The 13,404-nt window shown below is 37.2% G+C and overlaps 1 protein-coding gene across 6 annotated transcripts in view; it reads left to right on the forward strand.

Annotated features, from left to right (window-relative positions):
• The first annotated feature begins 449 nt into the window (after positions 1-449).
• Positions 450-13,404, forward strand: part of LOC132428589 (sodium channel protein type 1 subunit alpha) — a 93,648-nt gene continuing 80,693 nt past the window's right edge. For all 6 annotated transcript variants that reach the window (XM_060016649.1, XM_060016650.1, XM_060016652.1 and 3 more), the window contains exon 1: positions 450-735. In XM_060016649.1, coding sequence (XP_059872632.1) covers positions 472-735 — 264 coding nt within the window. In that variant the 5' untranslated portion in view covers positions 450-471. The remainder of the gene's footprint in view (positions 736-13,404) is intronic.

Below are 13,404 nucleotides of genomic sequence, written 5' to 3' on the forward strand. Positions count from 1 at the left end.
TAATAAACATGGGACATTTAACAAACCCGAGATAGAAAACATGTTTGTTAAGCCAAACTCATAGAGGCAGAAAGTAGAATGGTGTTTGCCAGAAGCTGGGAAAGGGGGAAATGGAGAGTTGCTATTTACTGGGCATAAAGTTTCAGTTATGTAAGATGAATAAATTCTAGAGAGCTGCTGTACGACTTCGTGACTATAGTTGACAATACTGTCATGCATACTTAAAAATTTGTTAAAAGGGTAATGTTAAAGATCTCAAGTTACATGTTCTTACTACAGAAAAAGAATTTATATTTAGTAATTCCATTTGGATTTAATTGGAAACGAACATTTCAATCCTCTAGCTCTTATTTCATGACAGGAGTTTGTAGATATTAAGATCTCTTAATCTCCTTAAAATATCTGTATTCTTTTTTTTTTAGGACTTTCATATGCAGAGTAAATGGTGATTAAAATGTGCAGGATGACAAAATGGAGCAAACAGTGCTTGTACCACCAGGACCTGACAGCTTCAGCTTCTTCACCAGAGAATCTCTTGCAGCTATTGAAAGACGCATTGCAGAAGAAAAGGCTAAGAATCCCAAACCAGACAAGAAAGATGATGACGAACGTGGCCCAAAGCCAAATAGTGACTTGGAAGCTGGAAAGAACCTTCCTTTTATTTATGGAGACATCCCTCCAGGGATGGTGTCAGAGCCGCTGGAGGACCTGGACCCGTACTATATCAATAAAAAAGTGAGTGTGTTTTATCAGGCATATTTTGCTGCTAATTGCCTTACAGTATACTTTGGACTGTTATAGCACCAACACAAGCCAAGTTAGCACAAAGTCTAAGTATCCTTCTGTTTAGGAAATAAAACACATTTGCACATGTTTTATGCATATACATGACAAATAAATTGATTATATCATAACAGATGGAGCTGTCCCAAATGCACAGTAGATACTTAAAAATAAATGTAAGTTGTAGGCAGCTAATTTAACAAATTAAAAACATCTCCCCAAAGATTGTATTTACTATTTATGGGTTTTCTGTACTTGAAAATCTTGAAATTATCACAAATTATAAAGACCTCAAAAATATTGGTATTCATTTCTCATGGAACAAAATTTGATGCCACAAGGGTTTTCAGTTTCTATATTATATATAAATATTATGTTATATATAATATATCAGTTAACTTCCTGAAGACACTTTTTTTCATTGGGAAAAGACATTCCTATACAAACAATAGTTTAAAAAATTATTTAATCTTTTGGTGGAAATATATTGATATTGGTAAGGATGACCAAAAATATAGTATTCTGAAGAACATATAAATGATATTTGAATATCCATGCTTGAAATGAAAATAGTAAGCACCCAGCCTTTCATTATGACCATGATTTCACCAAACCAAGAAGAAAAGTGTAGAAAAAGATAAAATCAAAAAAGATTATTGTATTGATTTTAGATTAAATTTATGACTAGTTAATTTGCAATATTTTATTATCCTTTTTACCTAGAATAATATATTTGTGAACTCTTGGTGGAAAGGTACAGCACAAATATTGTAATTAAGCAAATGAGATCTTTTAGTTGAACGTGGGCCTTAAAAATACCCCCAAAACGTTTAGGGATGCTTTTAGTTGCTGGCACAGTTATCGTGTTAGTTTTCATCAAGTGCATAAGTTTGGAATTTTAGTATTTGGATTCGAGACAGTTTTGTAAATACATTCTCATTGACTACTACAACTTTCAGAGGTAAAAACCTCATAATGTTCAGATTTTTAAAAAAACTTTTCAGGATATAGCCAGCTTAAGTGTAACACACTTTTCCTTTTTAAAAACTGATTTGACCATTTTACTGTGAAGGAAGAGATTAATAATTTTCCATAGATTCATTATCTTTTATTTAACTTTGCTTTTTAACATTGTATTATTAAATCTTAGTAGGTAAGCCATGATCTGTTTCATAACTTCCATTTAAATTATGAGAAAAATTGAATTTTGTCATTAAATCACTCCTTTGGAAATTAATTTAATATGATATCTGAAAAGCTAAAACCCAAATTAAGCAGACTACGAGGGGTTTATTTGTATAAAAAAAGTAAAAATCTGGATAATCCAACTATTCATACATATTAACTTATTTAAAATTATTCTATTATTGAAATAATGACTCTGATGTGTTCTAGCCAGAAATTCATTAACACTAAAGTATGTTACTTTATTTATAGCCATTGGACATAGGCAATCTATTTAGAGCTGCTATTACAGTGGGTTAGTGGGCTCCATGCTCAGCAGGCATTTTGCTACTCCCAGACATCCAGCTCCCACCTCTCCAGTAGTAACCACCATCTAAAAATTATTAAAGCCACCCAGAGTCTACCACTTCATCAAACAGGGCTGAAATCTAGCATCCCATCTCCTGTGCTCTGTCCTTATCTATAAAACAGTAAATGCATACATTGAGAAAGACCAAACTAATGCGTGTTGACAAGGGCAGCTATTCTTCAAGTAGAAACGAGATCATCCAATTAATCTTTTCCTTTAAATTAAAGAGTTTTTAGACTGATAAAAGTTGTCATCTTGAGGGAGTGTCCCCAAACAAAGCCATCCACAATTGGTTTATAATGAATGAGATATAACAAAGGATATAAAGGCAGATGGAAAGCAAAATGATGCAAACCCATCCAAATAGTTAAAAGAAAGGTCTTAAAACTGAGGGTAAAAGACCAATCCTGAAGGAATGACTAGTCAGTCAGATTCTTGTGGTGAAGTAACCCTTATAAACTTTGTTAGGTTCACATTCAAACTTGCCTTTAACATCTTCTGTCCTTATCTTCAAATGTACATTGTGTGAGGAAGGAAAAATATTTTGGTATTTTGGAACAAATCACAGAGTGTAAGTAGCACAACCTGGTAAGAGAAATATTGTTATCAGGAAGGAGGTTTCCCCAAGGTGAGGCACATCCATTGCTTTCACATTGAGCTGACATCCAGCAAGTCTCCAAATGTAAGTCATTCAACAGAAATACAAGTGAAACTTTTTGCAGTACTGAAATCCTTAAAAACTAACATGGCATGCTTAGGACATGATTGAGCTATGTGTTGGAAATTTCCTTCTTTTGCACTTACGTGTTTTATAACTTTCTGTGGTTGTGTGTACACTCTTTCTAGTCTTAAATTTTTGTTCATAATTGGATTATTTCAGTATGGAGGAATAGTCTTAAATTCTGAATTAGCTTCCTCTGATTGAAGCTGGAATCCTTAGAAAAATAATAACCTTTTAAAAATGATGAATATTTCCTTTTTCTACTTGATGACCAATTTCACTTTAATGACTTGAGTGTCTGAGGATGGCAGGGTGATCTTCTTTAAACAATGCAGTAGACATGCACAGTACTCCCAGCATAGATAAAGGGTCTAATGATGGAAATGTCACTGGGGAAAATGCTTCTTAGGATGAAATTTCCCACCATCACTGATATTGGGGATGTGCATTTTATTGCCTGAGTGGATTGTAATATGCAGATATTAATCAGGCTAGTGACTCCCCTAAGTTTAAACTCAAGTACAATACTTAATGTGTCCTTTGTATGTATATCCCAAGTCTCTGGTTTCTTTCTTAAAAATATATAGAATAAACAAAGCAAGCCTATTACAAAAAATGGTGGCAGAATCTATGTTAAGTTTTAGGTTAAAGTACAGTGGTGTGTATATATAAAGAATCTACATGTAAGCAATAGAAAGGACACAAACCCCAGTGAAGCTCTCTGTGATCTTCTACAGTGTCAGTGAGCTTATGAAAATGTCACTGCTGATGGTGTATTTTCAGATGGCATATGCCCACATATTTTTATCTTCTTTGCCCTAGCTTAAAATGTACAAATTATATAATGTTCAAATTTTCTGTTGAAATTGCTAAAATAATTTAATCCATGGTCAGTGATATTGTGGTAGTAACTCGAGAAATAGTAACAACTGTCTCATGAACACTCACGGTACATGGAAGCACTTCCAGACCCTCAGATGTTTTAAGCCTTCAGAAGTCCAAGGTAAGAACTAAGGAATAAAATAACAGTGCTATCAGAGGAGAATCACAGAATTTTCCATACCATGTTAGCTCTGGTCCCGTGGTCTTCAGAACATGATTCCAGGTTGGGTTCCTTTTGTTTGTTTATTTACTTTAGCATTGTGACAAGGCACATTTTAGCTTGTGAACACACCTTTATTTCCTCATGGGATTTTTTTTTTTTTCACAGTTTCGTTTCATAGCTTCGGCTGATTTTGCACCATTTGGCTATACATTCAAATTCTTCACCCACTCTTTATTACAGAAAACTTCTTCCTTCTCATGTTCTCTTAAAATTACAGATGACTCATTAGTACCATGGAAGAAAATATCCTTTTGACAGTGTGACAGGGTACTGGAAATAGAATGAGGTGTGTTAGATCTGTAGTGAAAATGCATGTTTGTTAATTCTGGAATGTAGAAATGTATCCATTTAAAAATGTGCTCTTTCCTTGATTGTCTCTTCGATGTTTAAAGACAATTTATTCTCCCTTTTTATCAGCTCTTCTAAAGAGATGCATGCTCCCTCTTTACTGGGGCTGCACGAAGAATCATACAGGAACTTGTGGTTTTAAATTCATGCCTGGTTTGTCATTCCACAGGAGTTTTTAATTGTTACCTGGGGTAGGGAGAGTTGTTTGTTTTGTTTTTAATTGGGATTAGGGAGTTTTTCTTGAAAAAGGAGTTTAGGGCTTCCCTGGTGGTGCAGTGGTTGAGAGTCTGCCTGCCGATGCAGGGGACACGGGTTCGTGTCCTAGTCTGGGAGGATCCCACATGCCGCGGAGCGGCTGGGCCCGTGAGCCATGGCCGCTGAGCCTGCGCGTCCGGAGCCTATGCTCTGCAACGGGAGAGGATACAACAGTGAGAGGCCCACGTACCGCAAAAAAAAAAAAAAGGAGTTTAAAAGAAAATCAGAAGAGTAGATGGTAAAAGCTCAGGATTCCATGAATTGTCATATTTATGATTTTTCTTTGTATATCATTAGCTCTTCTAGAATTACCAGTCACCCAGGCTCTCCCTTACTTGGAAGACACTACAGTTCACTTCCAAATCTTTCTCTTACCCATTCATTATTTCTTCCTTAAGTCCCTTTCTTCTTTGTCACCTCCCTGTCTCTGCCTCAGAAACAATCCCAAAATGATGAGGATGGTAGTAAAATAATGATTGCATTTATTAAGTACCTGTCATATTAATAAGTTTCCCTTCAAGTGAAAGTGACCAAAAACCAACAGAAAGTAGCTTTTGAAAACAAACTAAGCAACAAACAAATAAATGTATGTGTGGGGTAAATCTCGTCTTAATATCAAAGGATCCAGTACCTAAAACAACATCATCAGGACACAGTCCTTTTCCATTTTTGGTTCTACTTTCACCTATGCTGGCTGCATTCACAGGCTGGCTCTTCCCACAAGATGATAGAAATAGCCACCAGTAGCATGAAACTAACATCCTACAGCCTAGTAACCCCAAGAAAAAGAGCTCTCTTTTTCTTCAAAATTTCTTGCACAAGTCCTGAAATTCAGTCTAATTAGGTCACATGGCCTCTTCTGAACCAATCACTGTAACCAAGGGTTTGTGATGCTCTCATTGGCCAGATCAGCATCACATGTTGACCAGTGTTGCCAAGGGGTGGGTCAGCTCCATCCAAGCCACATGGCCAGACAATGAGGCAGAGGTTTTCTCTAAAAGGAAGAGATGGAGACTTTGAAGAAGGTCAGCTAGGCAAGCAGAAACAGTAGCTCTGCCGTATGCACTGTGCATTAGGAAATTTACAGTTCTTATTTAACCGACATGTCCTTCCAAGATAATTCTTCTCTTTGTTTTAAAATGATGAAAGAAGATGTGGTACATATATACAATGGAATATTACTCAGCCATAAAAAGAAACGAAATTGGGTCATTTGTAGAGATGTAGATGCATCTAGAGACTGTCATACAGAGTGAAGTAAGTCAGAAAGAGAAAAACAAATATTATATATTAATGCATATATGTGGAACCTAGAAAAATGGTACAGATGAACTGGTTTGCAGGGCAGAAATTGAGACACAGATATAGAGAAAAAACGTATGGACACCAAGGGGGGAAAGCTGCAGGGGGGTGGGGATGGTGGTGTGATGAACTGGGCTATTGGGATTGACATGTATACACTGATGTGTATAAAATTGATGACTAAAAAAGTAAAATAAAATAATGAAACTGAGATACAGTTAATTTTCCTAAGATCATAAAGCTACTAAATAACAGAGACTAGATTTAAAACCAGATCCGTCAGCTTCCATGGCTCATCACCATGCTACTCTGGGTTTGCAGTTGTCACACTAATGATACCAGTGGAGAAAAGAAGTCAGTGATAGACTCTAAATAAGCCTGTCACTGCTTTTCCTGCCCCTCCACTCATGCCACTTTGCCATCTGTACTCCTCATCTCTTAGGCTGGCAGTATTTCCCAAACCTGACTTGTTGCTTTAGTACTTCTGCTCAATCAGGGGCATCCCCTGCCTTTATAAAAACTAAAATCTTTGAGACTCAGGGGGTCTGGATCAGCTTCTAAAATAATTAGAGAAGTACATTTCCCACCAGATTCTAATAGGGTGATAAGCACCTTTTTTTCAAAGAGGACAGATTCAGGAAACTTAAATTGTATGCTTCTGTAAAGAAATGGCATTTATATTGGGATCTCAAGGGTAGAAAGAAGAAGGGAGAGAAACCTTCCAGGGAAAGGGAATAGCCCATAAGAAGACATGTAATATAGCAGGACTGTAGTAAGTAAAAGGCAAGTAAGATGTGATTGGGGAGGTGGGCCTGGGGCTAGATCAAGGCTCCTTTTAGGACATCTTAAGGAGTTCGAAGTCTAAGGGCAAAATGAATTCTCTGAAGACTTTGGGTAGAGAAGTCACAATGTCCATTTCACTTTTTTTTTTTTTAATAAATTTATTTATTTATTTTTGGCTGTGTTGGGTCTTCGTTGCTGCGCCTGCGCTTTCCCTAGTTGCAGCGAGCAGGGGCTACTCTTCATTGAGGTGCATGGACTTCTCATTGCAGTGGCTTCTCTTGTTGCGGAGCACGGGCTCTAGGTGCACGGGCTTCAGTAGTTGTGGCACGTGGGCTCAGTAGTTGTGGCACACGGGCTTAGTTGCTCCGCGGCCTGTGGTATCTTCCCGAGCCAGGGCTCGAAGCCGTGTCCCCTGTGTTGGCAGGCAGATTCTTAACCACTGCACCACCAGGCAAGTCCCCATTTCACATTTTTAAAGATCAAATTGGGAGTCTTTATGGAGGCTTGGTCTAGATTTTTGACAATGAAGACAATAATGGATGGGATCGGAATCTATTTTGGAGGTGTAATGCTTATCAGATGGGAACAAATGGATAGCATTGTTTTCTGAATATGAAATTTGGGAGGAAGGAAACTGAACGGCAAAGTTCGAATGTGAGAATTGGCGTTGCTTTCAAGTACACGAGTGTTTGTATGTGTATATATTTGAGAACCAGAGAGACACACATTTTTAATCCTTTAATCCTTAAGTGTATATGGCACTTTGAATTCATTAAGGGGATTCTCATGTTTTATTTCATTTTGTTTCATTTCAGCCTTTAAACAACCCTGAGGTTAGTATTGTTATAATCTTCATTCAGATGTAGAAATTGACATGGAAGAGTTTGCCCAAAGTTCTCACACAGAAAAGTCTGCAATAAAACTGGGCCAATTAGTCCTTTTCTGTCAATGAAAAATTTGCTGAGCATATAATAGTGTACCACACCCATACTATGGGCTGAAGATAACAGGGATGAGAAATATTTGACCCCCAGATTTTATCATTTCACCCTCTGGCTATAATTTTTTCTCTCTGTCTGAGATAGAGGCAGAGCATCTGTAACCCTGGCTGATAGGAGCCCAGCTGGGGAACTCTCCAGCACTGGCCCCACTGCATCTGTTCTACCCAGCTAAAGCCTAGGGACCAGCAATTTTACAGACTCTTTTCTGGGTACAACTTTTTCTCTTTTGCATGAACTTAAAGCAAAGATAAAAAAACTCTAAGGCCTTGAGCCCCCAGACACATTTTTGTTTGCCTCATGCAATACTGTTTACAATTTTGAACTAGTGTCTGAGATTTATAAATCAGAAGATTGCACACACACATGTATAATCGTGCATATTTAGGTTTTCTCATACTATATCAGATCTAGCATCACTGATTTGCATGCCCAAAATTGGCAGCTCTCTCACACTGCCTAGCCTCTGTGGGGCGTTTTGGTTTGTGATCCCTGGCTACAAGACCCCTGTGCAATTAGATGAGGGATGGATATTAATGCTTGGTGGGCCACAGGAGGCACAAGTCCACAAGTTGTTCTTTAGGCTTATTATCCCGCATCTAAGGGGAAAGACAGAATGAGATTGGGAGAGAAAACATTTTTTAAAATATTGCACACTAACTTCAGAGTCAGGTAGAGAACCTGTGAGAAAGCTTTCCATCTCCCAGTGAGCCAGAAAAGGAGGAAAATCTTGGCCTGAATCCACAGGTTATTAAAAAAAAAGATAGGCAAGGAAGTGGGTGAGACCATTTAGAGAGCTCACAGGAAAAAAAAAAAAAAGAATTAGATGCCTTGGAATTGGCCCAGAACAAGAGATGTCCCCAGAGATGTGTACTAATCGGAATCTCTTGTCTATGCAGTTCTTTACACCCAAAGCTCTGCAGCATCCCTCCTCCTGCCATGTGGTCTCATTCTGCCTTTTCCCGATGGAACCTCTTCTCGAGCCAGCAGCTTAGAGCTAGAAAAAGTTGACCCCACTTCTGGCAGAAGATAGAGCCAGGGAATTTCCCTAGTTTGAATGCCAAGGCAACATCGAGGAGAGAGAGGTATACCTTGCAACCCAGCTTAGAAGTCTGTTACCATTTTCAGAGTCACACTTGCTTATACACAGGGATAAAATTTCACATTGTCATTATACAGAATTCTATTTAATTAGGAATTACATAGGTTTTTGAATCTATGTGTAAAAAAATATATATATATATGTATCTCCTTTCTTTGGGAAAATATGTTCGAAGTTCCAAACAATTGACCTCCAAACACATTTTTGGATCACAGTGTAAGTACAAGTTGAAAATTGCCTCTTTAAATTTTGAGGCTAAGGCATAAGTGGAATCAACCAATAGTATATTCTGCATTTTTCTATTGTTCATGATAATTGCTCACCTTCCTCTGTTATTTCTTGCTTTTGCCAGTACATTTAGAGCAGTGAAATTGCAGTAAATTTGGAGTCAATCCTGTGATTTGGCAATTTTTCAATAATGTTTAGATAAACACAAAGCTGAGCATTAGGTTTAAACCATTTAAGGAACAAGACCCCTAGAGTGAAAGAAAAGTTAAGATAATGGACATATTTTTAAAAGGGAACTGGAAAACTATGGCTTGTTAAATTCAGTGTCCATCCTGAGTAAAAAAAAATAAGCAAACACTTTCTAAAAACCCAGAGACAAAAAAAGACTACTAAATAGTAATGCGTACAGATTCATAAACAGCAATCCTACCAAACTATTATAACCTAAGTGTTTCCTTATTGACTATGCAGTTAGATAAAGGGGAAGGATTTTATTCCAGGTACACAACACGAGAACTGTTAATAAAAACAGATTCACAGCTCTCCTATTGCAGACTCACCTGAGTTATTTATTAAAAGTACAGAATACAAGGCATCAGAATCTGACCTACTGAATTGGAATCACAACACCTCTGTGAACTTAGTGTACTTATTCCCATTTTTCAAAAGAGGCAAATAAGTCACAGAAAGTTAGTAACTTGTCCAGGATCTCAGTGCTGGAAGGCAGCACAGCCAGATTTTGTGCGAGGCATCCAACTCCAGAGTCTGCACTCAATAAATACGTAAGTTAAAACAAATCCTACTTATGTTTTTCTAATTTGCTTTCCAGACTATTAAGCTTTGATTATCAGGGGTGTTTACCTGTTTGGGTTTTCGTTGTTTCCTTTAAAGCTAGAATTGACTTTTACCTGGCAAGGCTTGCTGAAGAGAGTATGAACTGGCAGTACAATGAATGGTTTACACCTAGGTCTGCGCTGCCCAATTCAGTGGACATTAGTCACGTATGGCTATTGTACTTGAAACGTACTTGAAATGTGGTGAGTTCAGTCTCTGAAGACGTACAGTTGGTATGACAAGCGGATGTAAACTATCTCAATAATTTTTAATACTGACTTCATCCCCAAATGACAATTTATTGGATATATTGGGTTAAAGAAAACATTATTCAAATTAATTTCATCTGCTTCTTTTTCTTTTTCTAAACATGGCTACTAGAATATTTAAAATCACATATGTGGCTTAGATTTGTAGTTCATGTAATATTTCTATTGGGCAGCTCCAGTCTACGTAAACCTTCACTTACCCTTCTAGATTTTCTTCCATTAGTATAGATAGTTGAACATTTACCAGTTTTCAAGCTTCTTGGGGTCATAACTTACTATTTACTCCAAACTACTTGGGGGCCTTTGTTTTCCCTATAAACTTTAGCACAGAGCTTTGCAAATATTGTCCTAAACAATTAACACAAATCTTCTGCATTGAAGTCAATTGAATTAACAATTGAGCTGAGAATTAGATCCAGGCTGCTTTCCAGGTGTCCACCACGCTCATACATATTAACAGCTTATCATATAGGAACTTTATAAATGCTACTTGAGTTTGGTAGCTATACATGAAGAGATAAGTGACAAGCCTGATCAATATCTAGTATGTGAAGAGAGTTACATTCCTACAAATGTGTCTTTAAAAGTGATATTTTTATATATAGAATCTCATCTCTAATTCAGTCAAAATGCTGTTTTGAAATTGGTTCTGAGGCACAGTGTTATTCTCAGGTTAAAATGATTTCATGAGTTTCCTACAGCCTTGGGCTGTAAAAAAAAATAAAAAGCCTGTTTCAAGCTGGATACTACTATACCAGCCGTTTCTCCTCCACCATCAATTTTGAAGTTTTTCTTTTCTACTGAAGTGACGTAATGCAATAAAAATTGTCCTGAGTAGTTATGTTAATGAAATTTGTATTAAACTAATTAGATTTAAAGGATGCTAAAATACTTTCCTCTAATAAGCCATTCAGTACATTCTTTGAAAAAGTCAACACTGGACTTGTACACTTAGAATGGACAAGATGGTAAATTTTATTTTATGTGTATTCTACCACAATAAAAAAAAAATGGGGTGGGGGTAATAGTAACATCTTGGCTAGTCTTTTAATTCTTTCCTTTTTGATCCCTTTCTTATCTGTGAAATGAGGAAGGCAAATATCTGTACGTTTGAAAATTCTAGAGTTACTTGACCACTTGTAAGTAAACAGTGTTCCCTTCTGACTCTCTTCTCCCTTCAATACTATCAATACCATTATTTGGGGAAACATGTATTTGAGAGTCTTTAGGGGCAAGTATCCTTTCATTAATCCTCAACACTTAGAAACTAAATGTTTGGCTTCTTCTCTGTGCGAGTAAATATAAGGAGGATGGATACAGGTAGATGAGGAAATAGATAGAAGATCAGTTACAAATAGCAAATTTGAAGTTCTAAATGGAACTTATTGACATAAAAATGGTAACAGAGTCAAGATTCTAATATTGGACTGCTCTGTAATTCAACTGTTTAAAATGAATCCATAAACACTTTAAAGCAACATTTGTGTAGTTTGTATGTAAATATATGTTTCAACCTGGGAACAGCAAAGTCTTCACAGAAGAAACCCTCTGAAATAGTCCCTTAATGCCGGTGTTATCCTCAGCTTCCCAGGAGCTCTATCAAGGATGTCTTATCTATCTATACGGCTTGTGAAAAATTAAAGGAGAACAAATATTGCTGTACAGGAAAATCTCATTAATTCCATTATACATTCTAATTGTAAGCACTTACACACTGTACACATACTTCTTATAAATATGAAGTTAAAATACATTCTTTGAATTTTTTAAATAAATAAAGAGAATATACCCTAAAAGCAGTAAAAGTTTCCATCTAAGGCTTGAACAATTGGGAATTTTGTCGTTTTGCCTTTCACTTTTGTGTCAAAATATTAATTCCTCTATATGAAAGGACTTTTAGATTGAGAATTATTTATCAGCATCAGGGTGCCGCGGCTTTCGTTAGCTTTACCCTGCTGAGTTCTGACCCTTTGCCCTGCCTTTTTGGGTTCCTCTTGGTTCAGCTTCTGAGTCTTGCTTCTTTTTCTTCTTGGTCCTTAGTGCAGAATTTCTTTCTCTCTCCAACCCTTTCTTTTGGCCTCTGCAGCTTTGCCTTTGGTTTCATCACCCTCTTCCTCCATCTCTTCTACTTCTTCTTTTGTTAGGTCTGCTCATGGTTTGGGCTGGAGGGTGGCCACAGAGCCGAAGACACAGGTCATCTCTTCTGCACGTGGTCTCCTCTCCTCAGGATGAGCTGGATTATCATTCTTATCCACTGAGCGACAATCAGTACCATCTTCATCCCCCTCTTCCTCCAGCCCATGATTTAGGTCCCGTATGGACTGTAACTTCTTTTCCAAAATTAGGCTTGTAATATTATTTGAAATGAGGGAATTCTTATTTTAAAAAGATATATTCTACATTATGTTTTTACTGGGTCTCCCACTCCCAGATCACAATATTTCCATCAGGTTTTACTCAGCATAATTTTGGGGAAAGGAAGCATAGGCAGTTGGTTTACAAGGTGGACCATATTCGGTCCTGATTTAGCTCACTCAGAGCCTTTCTGTGTCCTTGCATGTGTGTACTCCCTAGGGCAAAGGCATTTGCATTGCAGAAGTGGGTGCACATTTTATGATGATCTCACAATGCCATTTAGGGACAGCGGCACTGAATGAATCAGAGAAAAAGAGCACTAAGTAGACACGGGTGATTGCTCCTCCAGTAAGCACAGGTGAAACTCTCCCCTCCTATAAATGGACGTTATGACACAGTTTTCTTTGTACTCTGGACCCACAGTCCGTCAAAGATGAAAGTGGAAATATGGAGTCAAAGTTAGATGTAGAGCAATGCATCTCAAACTCTCTGTTGTGAAGGTGTGGTTGCTATTCTATAAAATACAATAAAATTAATTTCCAGAAAGTTGAAATGAAAAACAGACCTGCAAAATACACCCTGTCTTTTTATTATTACATTCAACAGATGTAAAATTAATCTGTCAAATTGTCTTACAAGTTTCTAAATACTTACTCTCAAATCTTGTCACAGATCAGGAACAACTTGGAGACCAGCACTGGTTGGGGGACCATTTTCACAGCCCTGATTTAGGACACTCTGACATATACCAGCGAGGAAGTGCTATTTTCAAACAGCAACTCAGTAA

The sequence above is a fragment of the Delphinus delphis genome, chromosome 7, assembly GCF_949987515.2.
Source record: "Delphinus delphis chromosome 7, mDelDel1.2, whole genome shotgun sequence".
Lineage (NCBI taxonomy): Eukaryota > Metazoa > Chordata > Mammalia > Artiodactyla > Delphinidae > Delphinus > Delphinus delphis.